Genomic DNA, 18,401 nt, shown 5'->3' with positions numbered 1-18,401 from the left:
GCCAGCGGCCCCTTTGGGCCCCGCCTCTGCGCGCTATAGGCCTCCCGTCTCCTCGGGACCTCCCAAGAGTCCCGCCCAGCCCCGCCATGGGCCAGCCTGCTTACGTCATTGCAGCGCGCCCTCAAGCGGAGACGGGTGGGGATCCCAGAGCTCTGAGCGGAAGTGCGGCTGATCTGGTTTCCGGGGCCGCTGGTGTGACGTGTCCCGCGCTTGGCGCAGCAGGAAGTCGGGGCGATCGTGGCCTCAGCTCCCGGCGCCGGCCGGGCTCCTTTCCTGCTGCCGCCATGCTCGACTTCTTCACCATTTTCTCGAAGGGCGGGCTCGTGCTCTGGTGCTTCCAGGGCGTGAGCGACTCCTGCACCGGGCCCGTCAACGCGTTGATTCGTTCCGTGCTGCTGCAGGTACCGCCCCCGCGGGGTCAGGACTTCGGGTTCGTTCCCCCCCACGCCCCCGATCTGACCCATAGTCTCCCTCGACCGGCCCCGCGCCTCGCTCCCACCCTGTCCGCCCCGAATCTGGCCGCTCGCCGGTAGCCGGGACTCCACTTCTTCCTCCCGCCCGCGGCAGACCGTCCTGCAACTTTGCGGCGCCCCCTCCCCCTGCGCTTTCTGGGACTCCAGCTGGATTAGGCGCCTCTTCAAACTAACCATCGTTCCCTCCGTTCGCTCCTGCCAGCTTGGTTTTCCCTTGTTTCGAAGGATGGGTGAGATAAGGGATGGAAAAACACCTTTAAATCTGTAAATAGTGTACAGCTGCTAGTAGACCTGACTGTTTCTATGACGACTACTTCCCTTGGGGCTCCCAGGTGTCTTGTCACTCTCTCACTCTTCCCCCCACCCCACGGTATCTCCTTTTCTCCCCGGTGGGATGTTACAGACAGTGCCCCAGCATCCTCTTGTCCTGGGACACGTTTGACTTTGGGGGAATGTTTGGTTCTTTCCCAAAGGTAATCGTTGAGGGGCCCAAGACTGGGTTTTCTGGGGAATAGTCTGAACTCGGAGACATACTCTCTTTCCAGGAAAGGGGAGGCAACAACTCCTTCACCCATGAAGCCCTCACACTCAAGTATAAACTGGACAACCAGTTTGAGCTGGTGTTTGTGGTAAGTGGTGGTATTCTGGAGGGACCAGTGCATTCTCAACACAGTCCTGATTATTAAGAGAACCGAACCCTCATTAATTGCAGACGGTGTTATATGAGAAGACAAGAAGGGTCGGGGGAAAGGGAAGAAGCTCTGGGGCTCAGTTAGAGAGCTTGGCCACCCCTCAGGTCAGGGACACCTGCCAGGCGGCTTAGCCAATCTGGAGGCCTGGGTTGAGTTGGCTTCCCTCTGTTCTGGGATGGCACGTAAGCAGATCTGTTGGCTCTGTTTCTTTCCCTAAACAGGTTGGTTTTCAGAAGATCCTAACGCTGACATACGTAGACAAGTTGATAGATGACGTGCACCGGCTCTTTCGGGACAAGTACCGCACAGAGATCCAACAGCAAAGTGCTCTAAGTCTATTGAATGGCACTTTTGATTTCCAAAATGACTTTCTGCGGCTCCTCCGGTGAGAGGCCTCCACTCCCCCAAATCAATTTCCACGGCTTGCTGAGCTCCCTCCCTTCCTGAGGCCCGATCCGGGGTGTAAAGTGTTTATTGAAAGATGCTTCTGAATTTGCTGCCCAGTTCTAAATGATCCTCTTGCGGTGAGGACCCTTTCTCTGGACTTGAACCATTCTCTCCTGCTTTAGTGAAGCGGAGGAGAGCAGTAAGGTCCGGGCTCCAACCGCCATGAAGAAGTTTGAAGATTCTGAAAAGGCCAAGAAACCTGTGAGATCCATGATTGAGACCCGGGGTGAAAAGCCCAAGGAAAAAGCAAAGAATAAAAAAAACAAGGGGTCCAAGAAGGAAGGTTGGTGTGAGCTCCTTGGACATATGGGGCATGAAAAGTTCAATGTGGTCCTAAGTACTGAAGTGGTCCCCTCTCTTTTTGTCATTGCTTGTCTCCCTCCCTCAAATGCCCCCCACCCTCGCTGTCATTCCCAGTGCTTGTGAGCCCCAAAATGTTTGCTCCTAGTTTTCTCTTTAAGGGCTTGGAAATTCCCCCCTATTTCCTATTTTGTTGGAATCTGGTCCTTTTTCTCCAGTGAGATTTCTCCTAACAGGTTTTGATGTCCCTTTGACTGCCAGCAAAACAGCCCCTGCAGAAAAGTCAGTGGGGGCTGACAATGGGGTAGAACTTTCCAAAGAGGAGCTGATCCGGAGGAAGCGAGAGGAGTTCATTCAGAAACATGGGAAGGCTGCAGACAAGTCCAGGTGAGCATTCTAACCTTTGCCATAATCTAGCCGTGTTGGGGGCAAGGGCCTTTTTGTCTCTGGATCTTGGGGGGATGTTTCTCCTCCTGCTTCTCCACCATAAACCTATGCCGTAACCCTTTCAGCAAGTCCACGAAGTCAGATGCTCCAAAGGAGAAGGGCAAAAAAGCGCCTCGAGTGTGGGCGCTGGGTGGCTGTGCTAACAAGGAAGACCTGGATTATAGCGCTCCTACCACCAATGGGGCCCCAGAGGTTGCCCCGCCTGAGGACATCAACTTGGTGAGAGTCAACAGGGGCCTGAGTGAAGGTTACCATTTCAGAGAATGGGAGGGCCCGGCCGGTGTGGCTCAGCGGTTGAGCGTTGACCCATGTACCTAGAGGTCGCTGGTTTGATTCCCGGTCAGGGCATGTGCCCTGGTTGTAGGCTTGATCCCCAGTAGGGGGAGTGCAGGAGGCAGCCGATTGATGATGTTCCTCACTCATTGATGTTTCCATCTTTCTATCCCTCTCTCTTAAATAAAAGAAGTTTTTAAAAAAAATTGGAAGTAGAGAGGAGGGTAGTACCTTGGATTTCTTTGAGAGGATGAGTCTCTTCCCAAATCCAAGAGACTGAGCAGTGTAGACAGGGCGAATCCTGGGCTTGTCCCCTTCAGAACCTTTAGAATTCCTAATCCTCTCCTTTCTTTCCCCAAACCCTGCAGATTCGAGGGACTGGGCCTGGGGGGCAGCTTCAGGATCTGGACTGCAGCAGCTCCGATGATGAAGGGGCTGCTCAAAACCCTACCAAACCTAGGTAGGGAATTTCAGGGGGTGCAGGGTGTGTGGCTCCCGAGCGGATGAGGCTTGACTCCTGCCCACCGGCTTTATGTGAACCCGTAATCTCCTGTGCCTGCAGTGCTGCCAAGGGGACTCTGGGTGGCATGTTTGGGATGCTGAAGGGCCTTGTGGGTTCCAAGAGCTTGAGTCGTGAAGACATGGAATCTGTGCTGGACAAGATGCGTGATCATCTCATTGGTAAGTTCTAGGAACAGGCGGGCTTGTGTTTAGGGGGTAGGGATGGCGGAGGGTAGAACCATCTAGTTTCCTAGCTGTACCGTTAAGAGTTGGTGACTTGACTTGGCACTCATACTCCGCACCCCCCCCCCCCCTCCCTGCCCAGCTAAGAATGTTGCAGCAGACATCGCAGTCCAACTCTGTGAATCCGTGGCCAACAAGTTGGAAGGGAAGGTGATGGGGACATTCAGCAGTAAGTATTGGCCTCAACCAGTGTGCTCAGGGCATTATGCATACCAGTGCGTTGGCCTCCGTGACTTTTGGCATATCTCTTAAGCTCTAAATCTCTATTACATAACTTAGACTTTAAGAGTTACTAAGGATTAAATGAGTTAATACTTGGGAAGTGTTCATTAGGACAGTATCAGGTATGGTGTGGATTCCTGGGGCAGGATCCTAGTTCCCTCAGCTCAGAAAGGTGTTGGGCGTTCTTGGAGTACATTCCTTGGGATTCATGAGTACACCACCTCCTCCCTTTCAGCGGTGACTTCCACAGTAAAGCAAGCTCTGCAAGAGTCCCTGGTACAGATCCTGCAGCCACAGCGTCGTGTGGACATGCTCCGGGACATCATGGATGCCCAGCGTCATCAGCGCCCTTACGTTGTCACCTTCTGTGGGGTTAATGGAGTGGGGAAGTCTACGAATCTTGCCAAGGTCAGTGCAGCTCCCCATCTGTCTGACCTTTCTTCACTATCTCAGCAACTTGGGTTCTAGGTGACAGTCTTCCCTGCCTCTTTTGCAGATTTCCTTCTGGCTGCTGGAGAATGGCTTCAGTGTCCTCATCGCTGCCTGTGACACATTTCGTGCCGGGGCTGTGGAGCAGCTGCGCACACACACACGCCGCTTGAGTGCCCTACACCCCCCGGAGAATCACGGCGGCCGCACCATGGTGCAGCTGTTTGAGAAGGGCTACGGCAAAGATGCTGCCGGCATCGCCATGGAAGCCATTGCCTTTGGTACGGCGCACAGAGTGTGGGAGCTGGTCTGGGCCCCTTTCCTTGGATTCCCTTAAAATATCCTGAGGATCAGGGTCACCCGACTACCAACTTATGCTCAACTTAAGGATTTGTGACTTGGCATGCTCCGCTTTGGGTAATGGGTGTAGTTGCAACCACAGCTGGTATGGCCCAACTGAAGAAACCTCTAATTGGTCACCTTTGTGGCACTGCCATCCTTTTCATGACTATGCGTGGAGGGCCAGGTATAGATTTTCTTCTCACGCTACCTTGTAACTGGATCCAGAGCCCAAGGAAGGAAACAGACCTTTAACATAGCCAGGCTAGGACTTCCTGAGAGGACGCTGGAAATAAGTGTGACAACCCAGGAGTTCTGAGCTGACCACTTTTCTGTCTGTAGCACGTAACCAAGGCTTTGACGTCGTGCTGGTGGACACAGCTGGTCGCATGCAAGACAATGCCCCTCTGATGACTGCCCTGGCCAAGCTCATTACTGTCAACACCCCCGACTTGGTGCTGTTTGTGGGCGAGGCCTTAGTAGGCAACGAGGCCGTGGATCAGCTGGTGAGGGCGTGGTTCTTTCCAGCCTCAGATTTGGGTAGAAAGGTGATTTTTTACACTTACATGCCATTTCTTCTTTCCAGGTCAAGTTCAACAGAGCCTTGGCTGACCATTCTATGGCTCAAACCCCTCGGCTCATTGATGGCATTGTCCTTACCAAATTTGATACCATTGATGACAAGGTAAATACGAATGACACAGGACACAGTGGGACTGGGAGGGCAGGGGGTGGCCATCTTTCACAAGGTAGCTGAGGCTGCATTAGCTGCGAAGCTTCCTGTTACTTGGGGTACAAAGAAGGGTCCTTGAGTTGACTGGGTACCCCTTTTTCCTCTTCAGGTGGGAGCTGCTATTTCTATGACCTACATCACAAGCAAACCCATCGTGTTTGTGGGCACTGGCCAGACCTACTGCGACCTACGCAGTCTCAACGCCAAGGCTGTGGTGGCTGCCCTCATGAAGGCTTAACATGCTCTTGCCCAAAACCAAATCACCGCTTCCCCCAAAGTCCCCGTTCCTGGATCAAGAATGTGCATTAGAGTGTGAGCAACTTGTCTTCAGTGTAGTGCAGAGGCCGTGTGAGGCAGCTCCTGGCGTGCAGCTCCTCTAGCCCCACTCCCTGTTCAGTCCAGCCTCCATCTACAAGGAGGGCCTAATCATGTTACAGTCACTGCCCACTGCCCATGCCCACCGCCACTGTGGTTCTACCCATCACTCTGCCTATGGACTTGGTCTCATTACAGCTTTGACCAATGGTCAGGAGATCCAACACCAGAACTTGGCTCATTAGTCGGTGGTCATAGGGACATCTGAACCTCATAAGCAGTTTGAAGCCCCAGCTCCATTAGATTAAGAGACTTCCAGAACCAGCTCTGGGTCTTGAGTGGCACCTCTCCCTAGGCTACATAGCTTTCAGGTCCCTGGGCCTGGGTGACACCCATCAACCACACTGTGGCATTGTATAGCCTGTTCTTAATTGCTGCTAATTCTGATGATGATCCCATCCTGTTTCCCCAAAGTGTCAGGCCAGAGGGATTTGTTACAATGAGCAAAAGGTGAGTCCTCCCTTTGCCTCATCCCTGAGAAGAGGGGGCGAGCTGCAGTATTGCATTGGGCTTCTCAGCCTTCCAGCTCTTCCCCATGCCCAGAACCCAGGTGTAAGCTTTGCATGTTCCCCTTCCTGGGAGAAAACTGCCTGTCAGGAGGTATCACGGTGCCCCTCCCCGTTCTTCACCCCGAGGGACCCTAGCTCCTCCGCCTCCTCTCTACAGTGCCTGGTAGACAAGTGCTACATTAAATACAAACCTCTTGTTGAGACTTGTCCTGTAGCTTGTATTACAGACGTGCTTAGTGCAATAAGGTGAAGGCTGTCTGCCCAGAGAAATGCATAATTTATATATAAGAAAATAAATTTCATAAGTAAATCGCCTTTTAGTCTCGGAATTACTTTGTATAGGATTCAAAACTACAACCCCACATCACCCTAACTAGTGTTTATGATAAGAAGGGAAGCAGCGGGAATTGATGCTCTGAAGAATCTGGGAAAATTGCTTTCCTGAGAATGAGATCCCCTCCCCTGGAAAGGAACAGGTTTTTTAAATCTAAATTGAGTGACAAAAATTAGGCTTGTTGGTACCTTTGCAGGTTAATTTTCAAAAGTGACAAAGTAGAACCAGGGCCCTGGGAGATAAATGAACAAGCTTTTAATACAGCTCAGGTATGTAAAATACTGTACACTGTGAGAGATCTGGAAAACTAGAGCTTCAAGTCTTGTCTTAGAAAAAGCCATTGAGCGGAAGTGAAAAACCAAGTCTAGAGTACAAAACTGCAGCGGCCACGGCGAGTCCACAGCACCCACAGCCCGAGTCCATGCAGGGCGCAGCCTGCTCAGTGGGCACCACCCCGATCTGTGCGTGGACACGGGCACGTCCAGCCCAGGGGTGGGTGGGGAGCTGCACTGGGTCCCATTGTCACTTGGGTATTCTCAAACTGGAACAGGCCATATACGACCAAGAACTGGAAAACAACAAAAGACCAAGAACCAGTCGGCACGAAGGATTAAGGTGGGAAGTTCGCCACCACTCTACGTAGCCCCAGCCTTCAACTTCTGGGTTTTGGTTCTTCGTTCGGAGTTGTGTGGGGTTCTTGTAAGTTTACTATTAAACTGTCCACGGTAGGGCCTTACAGCTTGGTCTGATGTCAGTGACTTCTGCAGCCCTCATGTACTGAGGTCTGTGGAGAGAGAAGGGAGAGAATAAACGGGAGGTTCATAAAACAGGTTTACACATCTAAAGCTGCAGGTACTTAAGTCCAGCTCAACCTATTGCAGAAGACAAGACATAAGAGACAGGCATCTTGTAACAGACTTGGTAGAAAAATAATCTTATGTAATACTTTAAACAATAAAGAATTAAAAAATAAAATTATATTTTAAAAAAAGAAAGAAAAAAAATCTTTCCCAGGTAGCAGAGGTAAGTCATTACGCCCCAAGGTCTGAGGAGCATTTTCTGTTGACAAATAGGCAGACAGTAGAACAGGAAATAGTATACCTCTTATTTCACTGTGCGCTGCAGATGAGCCATTTAGGTGACCTTCTCTCATCACACCTGCTAAACAGAGTGAACATCAATGTCAGCTGTTAGAGACCAACCATCCAGAAGGAGATGAAAGCACGTGTTCTAAAGGATGGCATTACTTAGTAATGAACACACATAGCAGGAGACAAGGAGGCGGGGAGAATAAACTAGGTTAGTCTTCAAATGGTGGTATTAAATAACAGGAACAGTAAGGCCCCTGAGTGTACGCACTGGCACTGCTTGTAAACAAAACGTTTACAAGGACAGAGTGTATCTACTGTCCCTAACTAGTATAGAAGGCCAAGTTCAGGGGGAAAAGTCTGACCAGGGGTGGGGAGCAGCATGCAAATGAGCTAATTCAACCAAGTATAAGAGTGCTAAGTAGCAGATACTCCCACAGTATAAACTGGGTTAGATCTGCACTAATATGATGCCATTAGCCACAGGTGGCTGAATTTCACATTAAAAATTCTGTTCCTCTGTCACACTAACCACATTTCAAATATTCAACAGCTACATGTGACTTGTGGTTATGGTACTGGACAGCAAAAAGTATAGAGTATTTCTAACATTGCAGAAGATTCTATTGGCCAGCACTGGGATAGAAAATGGTGTTGGGAAAAGTATAGAAGTGAACACATGGGAGAAAAGGATATGGGCAATTAGAGTAAAAATAAGAGACAGCACTAAAACATACATGCTACTTTCCTCTTAGAAACACTTTAGCAACATTTATCAATCTAAAGTGTTCATGCCTTTTGACCTAGTAATTACCCTGAGAACTTATCCTAAGGAAATTACTTGCAAAAGGAAAAACTGTGTGGATGAAAATAACATTCATTGCAATAGTTCTTACAATAAAAGAAAAAAATTAGAAGCTGCCTAATAGGAAAATAATTAGGGAAACTAACAGCCACACTGGGTTATAACACAGTCATTAAAGACAGTGGTTATGGCCCTGGCCAGTGTGGCTCTGTTGGGTATCATCCTGTGCACATACATGTGCACCGAAGTGCAGTTCGATCCCCAGTGGGGAGCGTGCAGGAGGCAGGAATTGATGTTTCTCTATCATCAATGTTTCCCTCTCCCTTTCTCAAATCAACAAAAACCTATTTTAAACAAAACAGTGGTTATGACAATGAATGCATAAATAAGTGGGACAACAAATTGATGTTTCTAAAATAAATTTTTTAAAAATATTATATAACGAACAACATAAACTGATGAACAAAAACAGTTCCAGAGACAGAGATCAACCAAAGGACTTGTATGCATGCATATGGGCCTAACCAATGGGCACAGACAACAGGGGGGTGAGGGCATGAGTGGGGGGGATGGAGGGGTAATGGGGGAAGAAGGACACATATGTAACACCTTAATAAAGAAATTTAAAAAAATGTTAAAATAGTGGTTATGAAAATGTTACAATCCCTGACTATTTTATTTTTTTTAAATATATTTTATTGATTTTTTACAGAGAGGAAGGGAGAGGAAGAGAGAGAGTTAGAAGCATCCATGAGAGAGAAACATCGATCAGCTGCATCCTACACACTCCCCACTGGGGATGTGCCCGCAACCAAGGTACATGCCCTTGACCGGAATCGAACCCGGGACCCTTCAGTCCGCAGGCCGATGCTCTATCCACTGAGCCAAACCGGTTAGGGCAATCCCTGACTTTTAATTCTAGCAAGCATTTCTCCCATGGCCTTCAAGCTTATAGATCCTGCTATGGATATGCTAATTAGCTAAGGAATTCTGCTTGAGGCTTGAGCTTTGGCAAGAACAGCCTCTTGTCAGAAGACATCTTCCCGTAAAGAGATGGGGAAATATCTACAAAATAATAACTGCTTATCAAATTTTTACAGGAGCCTCCAGCGTGGACTCAGATGGCAGGAATGGGGTGGCGGTGGTGGTGGGGCGGGCGGTGTTCAATGGACCAACTAGGAACAAAGAGATGCAGAGATTTCATGCTCTTCCTTGGATCCCTGTCCAACTAGCTGTCTAGGCTCCTCAGCTACCTCTTGCCTTGCCCCTCCTCCCTTCCATTGACATAAAAGATGCCTGAATTCTGAGCTCTCTTAAAATGGATTTGCGGAAGCTATAAGATTACCTCTAACCCTAATCCCCCATCTTCTCAAGCTGGCACCATTTTTTTTTTCTTTTCTTTTTAATAGCAAAGGTGGAAATTTTATTGAAGAGCAAGTGCAGACTCCCACGTGGGGACGGGGAAAGAATCTCACAGCACAGATTCCTACATGGGGAGGGGGAAAGAGTCCCAAGCTGGCACCTTCTTGATCAATAAACCTTTCCTTACTCCAAACTCTGACGTTTTTGATTATTGGCCTTTGAAGCATCAGGCACACAAACCTTGAACCAGTAACAAAACCTGCAGCCTCATAGGAATTTATATGATACCACTGAATAAAAAGAAAAAGTACCAAGACTGTGTGTATACTTTTTTTTTACATCTATGAAAAATTGTTAATTGGAAATATACCCAAATGATTGCTTGTGCAATGGTAATGAATCATGAAAGAATTATTTTTCTTTTCCTTATTACTTGATTTTTCTGAAATAAGGTATGAGATCTTCCACTGTTGTGAACCCAAATAGTTTTCACTATGCAAAAGTGAGTACACAGCACAATGCCAGGTACATAGCAAATGCTCAGTGTTAAACCAACCAACATCAGTACACATCTACGGAAACTCAAAACATAACCAAGGATGACAGGTAAGTTTCACTTGTCTCGAAATGAGATGTTTTTAACCCAAAACTGCTCTGCCAGATTTCAAATCACAAACTAACTTAGCTGACCATTCTAATAAAGCCCCCTTGCCTTATAGGAAAGCCTTGATTTTTAAAAATTCCAAATACATAACTAGTGCTAACTGTGGGGAAAGCGACTCTAGTAGTGTTGCTGGTGGAAGTGTGGTTCTTGCAGTGTTGTGAGAAAAGCATTTTCGGGGATCCGCAAGAGAGGATGAGGTCTGGTGGGAAGATTTATCTGGGTGAAAATAGAAGAGGCCTGGGTTCCCAATTTCCCATCTCTGTCCCTCCATAGAAAATCAGGGCCACAGCCCTGGCTGGTTTGGCTTAGTGGATAGAGCGTCGGCCTGCGGACTGAAGGGTCCCAGGTTCGATTCCGGTCAAGGGCATGTACCTTGGTTGTGGGCACATCCCCAGTGGGGGGTGTTGCAGGAGGCAGCTGATCAATGTTTCCCTCTCATCGATGTTTCTAACTCTCTGTCCTTCTCCCTTCCTCTCTGTAAAAAATAAATAAACAATATTAAAAAAAAAAAAAAAAAGAAAATCAGGGCCACAAATAGGGCCAATGCCCAGAGATTCTGTGCCACAGTAAAGCTAGTCCAGTCCAGCCTTTCCCACCACCGCCAGCTTAGCTTGTGTTCAGGGCTGCGATTGCTGCTGTGCTGCAGTATCCAGCCCCCTCCCCACTCCCGCCGTGGCACCTGTATTTGGAGCTAAGGCCACATGGTACTATAGAGAGAAAATGCTTAAACAAACTGGGCGAGCTCCCATTAGTGGGCGTGAGAGAGAACTCTGTTCCCCTGGGATTATATCATCTGGGGCTTGGGAAGGACCAGGTGCTTTTTCAAAATAACCGACCAATTTCCCAAGTTTCCACAGGCTTCTGATGGATCCACTCCCTAGCCACTGCCCACTTTCCCGGGCTAGACTGACAGGCCTCTATGGCCAAGCACTTCCCCCTGAACCATTTTGACTTCTATTGCACATGTACTTATCTCCCCTTGCTCTCCTCACACCCCAAAATCCCTACCAGTACCAGAAGGGGGAAGGAGGGGTGTCGATCCTTGGCCAGGCAATGCTATGATCCCCTGGATTGGGTGAAACTAGCTTTCTGATGAAACAAACAGGCGCATGCTCCCCAGCTGACCATGCTTCACAATGTCTGATTCCCTTTGTATCCTCCTTATTAATAACTGGTTAACTACCTATGCTAACAGGAATCCTATGCAGTTAATAAAAGCTTTTGTGTCACTTCAGAGATATTTATTTTAAAAAAAATTAGTGTAATAGGAACAGCTGTCCAGGGGGGATTTTGTTATCTTCAATTTTAGCGTCTTCCCTGGGTAGAAGCTCTCAGAATGTAGACCACAATAAATATGTAGAGTTTGGGTATGTATCTCTTGTCTAATGAAAACAGAATGTGTCCAGTAGTAAAAGTGACTGAAAGGCCTCAGTGTGGGTGAACAGCAAAAGAATCAAACACAGCAGGACAGCAGAAAACACATCCCCAAGAAAGAACAGCAAGCTGTTTTCACACGCGAGAATCCGAAAGGTCTGTCTACTGAAGAAGGGCAGACATGGTTTTCTGTGCTCAGTTATGGTGAGAAGAGCTTGTGGGATTTCTCATTACAAAGAATTCCACTCAAAGCAATCTGATTCAGGAGAAAACGCTGGGAATGATTATTTGATTTAGGAAAAGTTCTCTCTACATTAAATTACCTGTACTTTAATAGGCCCCCTCAGAAGCACTGAGATTGACAATGAAAATCCACATTAACATAAAACTTTTCAAGAACATATTCTACGTACAACAGCAAAGTTTGTTGGGAACTGGGTGGTGAGTCAGAGTGGCCATACCCTGGGGCTTGGCTTTATTCCAAGCAAGGTTTTAAAAAGCAAAGTTCAATTTAATTGACACCATAAAGTTTTGTATCTTGTAGGGTTATTGGGAACTTGCCTCGAGCCATTAATAAACAACCTTTTATCCCCATCTGGCTTTCTCATTAAAACTGGAGGTAAAATGTCAAGTGAGTGAGGGGTGCCCCAAACTCTGACTTTAATACCATGTTAATTTCCAAAGACCATTTTAAGGTGTGCTTTTTGTTTTTTATAAAGATAATGCATAATCACTGTAAAAAATGCTAACATAGAAATAAAATATCTTTTAAAAACCTGTAAGTCCAATAGCATAAACATAACCACAGTTTAGTAACTATCATTGCAGATATTTCTCTATACATACACACAAACAAAAACAGAATCTCTATAATATTGTATGAATGGGACTGATTTTTTCCCCCCTTCACTCACAATATTATGTCTCTGACATCTTTTTGGACAATAAAAACATTTCCCCTTTTATAGCTTCATTGTATTTTATCAAATAAATATTTACAAAATTCCCTATTAAGTGAAACAGTATTTACAAAATTCCCTATTAAGTGAAACATTTTAAGTTGCTTCCAATTTTTTCATTTATACAAAACTGGTAACATTCCCACACATATATCTTTATGCAATTGTCCAATAATCTCTTTAGGTGAAATTTCTGGGTCAAAGGTTTAAAAATTTTAACATATTCCAACATGAATATATTTCTTTCCTCACAGCTTAGCCAAAACTGAGTTATCATTCTTTTCTATTTTGAAATCTAAATCCTAATTTGCACTTCACTGATAACTAATAAGGCTGAGTTCCTTTCTTTTTCCCACTTCTGCAATGGATTTGCCTTTGTGCATTTTTCTCCTATCCAAATGCCATTTCCATCCAATATGAAGACCAGACACGCCCTCCTTCCTAATCTGGTTAGGGTGATAGTCCTCATCTTGGTAATGACTTTACCCATAACCAACACACACAAGGCTGAAGAGCTGCATCTTACCTGACCTACCCCGCGTGGAGATCTCACAGGTCAGCCGCTTGAAATACTCTGGAAGATCAGCATATTCATTTCCATAGGAGATGACCTTGATCCCTTTGTCCAGCATATTTTCTCGAAGCTTCATGAACTCGTCTATATCTCCTTTCCGAACCAGCATGAAATGTTCTAAATCAGATTTATGCTTGACGGCCTCCAGAAAAAGGGCTTGGAAAGTGGTGTCATCCACCGTCTGGCCGCAACCCAGGAAAAGAAATGACTTGTTTTCATAGAGTTTCTGAATCTCTCTCTTGCAGGAAAAGAAACAAAGTGACACGGTGAAGACACACACAAGGCGTGTCTGAGACACAAAAGCCGCAGGCTCATCATCACTGCTGCTCTTAACAGACTGAGGCTGCCACTGAACCAGGGTTAAGAGGGTAGATGAGGCCCTAACTGGTTTGGCTCAGTGGATAGAGTATCTCAAGGGGCCTGCGGACTCAAGGGTCCTGGGTTCGATTCCAGTCAAGGGCATGTACCTTGGTTGCGGGCACATACCCGGTAGGGAGTGTGCAGGAGGCAGCTGATCAATGTTTCTCTCTCATCGATGTTTCTAACTCTCTGTCCCTCTCCCTTCCTCTCCGTAAAAAAATCAATAAAATATATTAAAAAAAAAAAAGAGGGTAGATGAGCCCCTAAAGCTGATCTTGTTTGTGTCCTGACTGGGAATCGAACCAGTGACCTCTTGGTTCATGGGTTGACGCTCAACCACTGAGCCACACCAGGAGGACTTATCACTATAACTTGATTATTGGTCTAATATTGATCTGTACCAATATTAGACCTATGTCTAATATTGTTGTCATAGGTTCTCTATTCATGGTTTCTCGGGGTTACCATGGGTCTACTGACCTTGCAGTTTATTTTTGAGATCTATGTACCCAGAAGCCATAAGACCTTTAATATATCTTTAATATATCTTACTCTTTCCACTTTTTGGACGTATTTGCCTTTTTTTGCCTTACAAAGGGAACCATGGACCAGCAATAAAGATAATTTCATCACCAGATTTCCTCAATACTTAGATCAATATATATCTATATGTGTATGTATCTTTACATACACATCCTATATAATAAAAGCCTAATATGCTAAGTGTCCAGTTGTCCGGTCGGCCATTCAACCAATCAAAGTGTAGTATGCTAATGATATGCTAAGGCTGCTCAACCACTTGCTATGATGTAGACTGACCACCAGGAGGCAGACGCTCTGACCGGTAGGTTAGCTTGCTGCTGAGGTCTGGCCAACCAGGACTGAGCAAGATGGGCCGGACATGCCCTAGAGCCCTCCAGCAGTCCCTCCCCAGCTCCAATCGTGCACTGGTGGAGTCTCTCAGCCTGGCCTGCGCCCTCTCGCAATCCAGGCTGAACCCCCCGCCCCACCCGCCCCACCTGCCCCGGTGCACATATTTCATGCACTGGGCCTCTAGTATGTAAATATAGAAACATTAGAAACATTTTTGCTTAAGGGATCACGCAATGTCAGCAATGAATGGAGTTCCAACAGATGCCAGGGAAAGAATATGTGGGAGAAAAGGCTCTTATGCTTTAGAAAACATCACATTTTCTTGGGTCTTTCTTTTGCTGCATCATGTAGATACGATCACTCTAAGTGACCCAGTCCTGTTATACACTTTTCAGAATTGGGGGCCAGTGAATTACTCCCACATATCACTGGCGAGGTAGATTTTTTGGTTTGAACATGCATGTGTGAGCAAGTCTAAAACTTGGATCTTTAAAGATCAACAAAGATATTTTTTTCACAAAGAAAAAACCTCTATCACCAAAAGTTTTTCCATTTTTTCCATTGAGCAATAAGTCTGAATAAGTGTGGTAATTAATACAAGCCCATCATCATTTACAGCAAATTACTTTAGGATGTACATTCTAGTAGTGATTGGTCAATAAAAAGCTACACCAGTTATTATTGGCATAGAGAGGGTTATTAATACTGCAATAAACTGAACAATAAAAAGAGATAATGATGTATTCTTCACATGTGAAGGTAATGGCAACCAGCTGGCTGTCCATCAAGAACAAAGGTAACCCAGCCGGCGTGGTTCAGTGGTTGAATGTGGACCTATGAACCAGGAGGTCATGGTTCCATTCCCAGTTGGGGCACATGCCAGGTTGTGGGCGCCATAACCAGTGTGGGAGTGTAGAAGGCAGCTGACAAATGATTCTTATCATTGATATTTCTCTCTCTCCCTTTCTCTCGCTTCCTCTCTGAAATCAATAAAAATAAAAAATAAAAAGATAAAATGAAAAAAAAAGAACAAAGGGAAACCCTGCAGTTTGATACCTCGAGTACATTTTTCAAGATGGCACGCACACCCATAAGGCTGAGGAGCACGGGAAAGAATGTTGGACCTTCCGACTTTGAGTGAATGAAAAGAACATGTTAGCCCTTGGAGACCAATGGTACGCTTAGAGGTTTCCAGGAAGGCTTTCCCAAGCCCAGCGAGATGAGCAGCACTCACCATAACTTCGGTGTTCCTGAGCACGTTCTGGTACCCGGCGGGATGAAGGACAATGCCACTAGGGTTGGTGTAGACCCCATGGATGTGCAGCACGCTCAGCTTCCGCTTCTCCTGAGCCCACTCTAGGACCTGCACAACACAAAGAGAGCTCAACCAGGCGGGCAGGCTGAACACTTGCTTCAACATCCCGGCAGGCAAGATGGCTAGGATTCTTTCTTTTGTTAATTGTTAAATTCATTTTTAGAGAGTGAGGAAGTGAGGGAGGGAGGGGAAAAGAGAGAGCGAGAGAAGAAACATTGATTTGTTGTGCCACTTATTTATGCATTCATTGGTTGATTCTTGTGTTAGGGATGATTCTCTAACCAAATGAGCTACCTGGCCAGGGTGTGTCCCTTCTTAAATAGGACGGTCAGAGAAGACCTCTCAGAGGAGGTACTATTTGAGATTTAATAGATGAAGAAGGAACTGGCCACAGAAAACCTAAGAGTAGCAGGTGGAAACACTCCAGACAGAGGAAATCAGTCTTCCTGGCACCATGTCCTGAGTGATTTCCTTTTAAAAGCTGGCTTCGAGGTCAGCAAAGTTACAGAGTGGCAGCACAGCTGCTCCTCTGGCAGAGGCAGTACTGAGGCAATGAAGCCAGTGGGTGAATCTCTCGCTATTCAAACTACTTAGCTGGGTTCTAGGCTGGACACAGAGGCAGGCTCCTGGGAAAACAAAGTGTAGAAGGAAAATGACAAAAACTACAGAGCAGGACAAATGAGACCAGGTGGCAGTTTGCAACTTGTTTTCTTTTTTCTCACTTATTATGTCTCTGACATCTTTTTATGGCAATGAAAACATTTTGCCTTTTATGGCTTCATTGAATTTCACCAATTAAATATATATTGGTGCAGCTATAGAATGTCCTATTGATGCTAGATTTCAAATTACAAACTCAGGTGACCATTCTAATAGCCTCATCTCGTTAGCTGACACAGATCAACACCTAGAATTCACTATTAAGTAGATAGCTTAGGTATACTATGGGCTACAATAAAAAAGTCTGCTGAGGTTTCTACTGAACATTAACCTCAACCCAGCATTCACTTGGCCTGGAAGATGGTCTGCCAAATATCCGAAAGTAGTTTTCATTCATTTCCAGATGGAGTTGGCACACACAATATATTCTGAGATAATTCTTTTTTTGTGAATCCTCACCTGAGAATACTTTTTCCATTGTTTTTCAGAGTGAATAGAAGGGAGGGTGGAGAGGGGAAAGGAAGAGGGAGAGGGAGGGAAGTGAGGGAAAGAGAGAGAGAGAGAGAGAGAGAGGGAGGGAGGGAGGGAGGGAGGGAGGGAGGGAGGGAGGGAGAGAGAGAGAGAAACATCAATGTGAGAAAGACACTGGTTGCCTCCCACACGTGTCCCAACAGGGAGTGGGGCGTGAATCCACAACTGAGGTACATGCCCTCTACTGGGAATCGAACCCAGGACCCTTTCTATGCAGGCCAACACTCTAACCACTTAACAACACCAGCCAGGGCAAAGAGAGAATTCTAAATAAATATTGCAACCACCTGACATTATCAGATATTAAGGAGATCTTACAGTTCAAATGACTTCCTATGTTCTGGCTTTAAAATTGGGTGAAATTGTCAAAACTCACAGAACTGAGCACTTTTAAGGTCTGTGCATTTTACGTATATTGCTTTTCATCTCAAAAATATCCCCACAGGGAGGAGCAGCTCCCTGTCTACACAAATACCAGCACCACCCAACCGCCCAACGAAAACAAGTTCTCTCCACTAACCGGAAGCAGGCTCCTGCTTTACTTTTTACCTTTTTTTCATCAGTGAGGTCAAGGGATTCAAGCTGCTTGCCCTGGTCTGCTGCGTACAGTTCCAGGAGGTTGTCGAAATTTGTAGTCAATACCAGGGCCCCGTTCTCCATCAGGTGGAGAACTGACTGAAGTAGCTGTTTTCCAGAGTCTTCAATCTTTGACTCCAAGTCATCGAATACTTCATATAAACAGTCCTTAAAAAACGTGGATCGAACATTACTAGTACGCTGGAGAGGGATTTGAAAGAGAAAAAATTAATGCTAGGTATTTCTTGGGTCACCTGCCTTAATAATACTAATAGCATTTTTTAAAAATATACTTTGTACCTAAAATAAGGGTAACATATTGTTTACCTCCCAGGGTTATAGGAAAACACAGAGGATGCACGCCAAGTGCTTAGCACAGTGGTTCCCAACCTTTTTTTTGGCCATGCCCCACCTAAGCATCTCTAAAATCCTGATGCTCCCCCCATGACATAGAATTTTTATTATTAAAAAAGTGAACTCCTATTCACGTGGAGGAAGCCTTAAAGGCCATTAACTTGGTCTAAACAAGCTTCCAAAGAACATGGCATCCATGAAAGAGAAAAATAAAAGAATGAAAGGACAGTTGAAGTACTGAGGAAAAAATGACTAAGAAATTATTAAATAACAATATGAAGTGATATTGCCGAAACTGGTTTGGCTCAGTGGATAGAGCATCGGCCTGCGGACTGAGGGGTCCCAGGTTCGATTCCGGTCAAGGGCACGTACCTTGGTTGTGGGCACATCCCCAGTGGGAGGTGTGCAGGAGGCAGCTGATCGATGTTTCTCTCTCATCGATGTTTCTAACTATCCCTCTCCCTTCCTCTCTGTAAAATATCAATAAAAGATATTAAAAAAAAACAACCAACAACAATATGAAGTGATATGAAAAAACAGCAAATGAAGTTTCAAAACATATAATAGAGAACTGAAATGCATAAATATG

General features: G+C 46.0%; 2 protein-coding genes across 25 annotated transcripts in view; one reads left to right on the top strand and one right to left on the bottom strand.

The window, feature by feature from the left end:
- The first annotated feature begins 133 nt into the window (after positions 1 to 133).
- Positions 134 to 6,293, top strand: SRPRA (SRP receptor subunit alpha). Its single transcript, XM_080650736.1, has 14 exons — positions 134 to 401; positions 1,019 to 1,102; positions 1,387 to 1,550; positions 1,735 to 1,895; positions 2,149 to 2,299; positions 2,425 to 2,578; positions 3,001 to 3,092; positions 3,195 to 3,313; positions 3,459 to 3,545; positions 3,834 to 4,006; positions 4,095 to 4,308; positions 4,709 to 4,872; positions 4,953 to 5,051; positions 5,209 to 6,293. The coding sequence occupies exons 1-14, from the start codon at positions 285 to 287 to the stop codon at positions 5,335 to 5,337; spliced, it is 1,908 nt and encodes a 635-aa protein (XP_080506862.1). The 5' UTR covers positions 134 to 284; the 3' UTR covers positions 5,338 to 6,293.
- A 255-nt stretch (positions 6,294 to 6,548) lies between these two features.
- FAM118B (family with sequence similarity 118 member B) overlaps positions 6,549 to 18,401 on the bottom strand; it is a 41,103-nt gene continuing 29,250 nt past the window's right edge. For 4 of the 24 annotated variants that reach the window (XM_080650714.1, XM_080650715.1, XM_080650712.1 and 1 more), the window contains 5 exons: positions 17,432 to 17,659; positions 15,611 to 15,739; positions 13,096 to 13,381; positions 7,419 to 7,478; positions 6,549 to 7,101 (listed from right to left, as the gene is read on the bottom strand). In XM_080650714.1, the coding sequence (XP_080506840.1) occupies positions 7,088 to 7,101; positions 7,419 to 7,478; positions 13,096 to 13,381; positions 15,611 to 15,739; positions 17,432 to 17,659 (717 nt within the window). In that variant the 3' untranslated portion in view covers positions 6,549 to 7,087. The remainder of the gene's footprint in view (positions 7,102 to 7,418; positions 7,479 to 13,095; positions 13,382 to 15,610; positions 15,740 to 17,431; positions 17,660 to 18,401) is intronic. The other 20 variants (XM_080650721.1, XM_080650722.1, XM_080650732.1 and 17 more) reach the window with 11 other exon arrangements.

This window comes from Plecotus auritus (genome assembly GCF_963455305.1).
Source record: "Plecotus auritus genome assembly, chromosome: 13".
Lineage (NCBI taxonomy): Eukaryota > Metazoa > Chordata > Mammalia > Chiroptera > Vespertilionidae > Plecotus > Plecotus auritus.
Note: the sequence above shows the minus strand (reverse complement) of the source record. Positions and strands in the feature narration are given on the sequence as shown.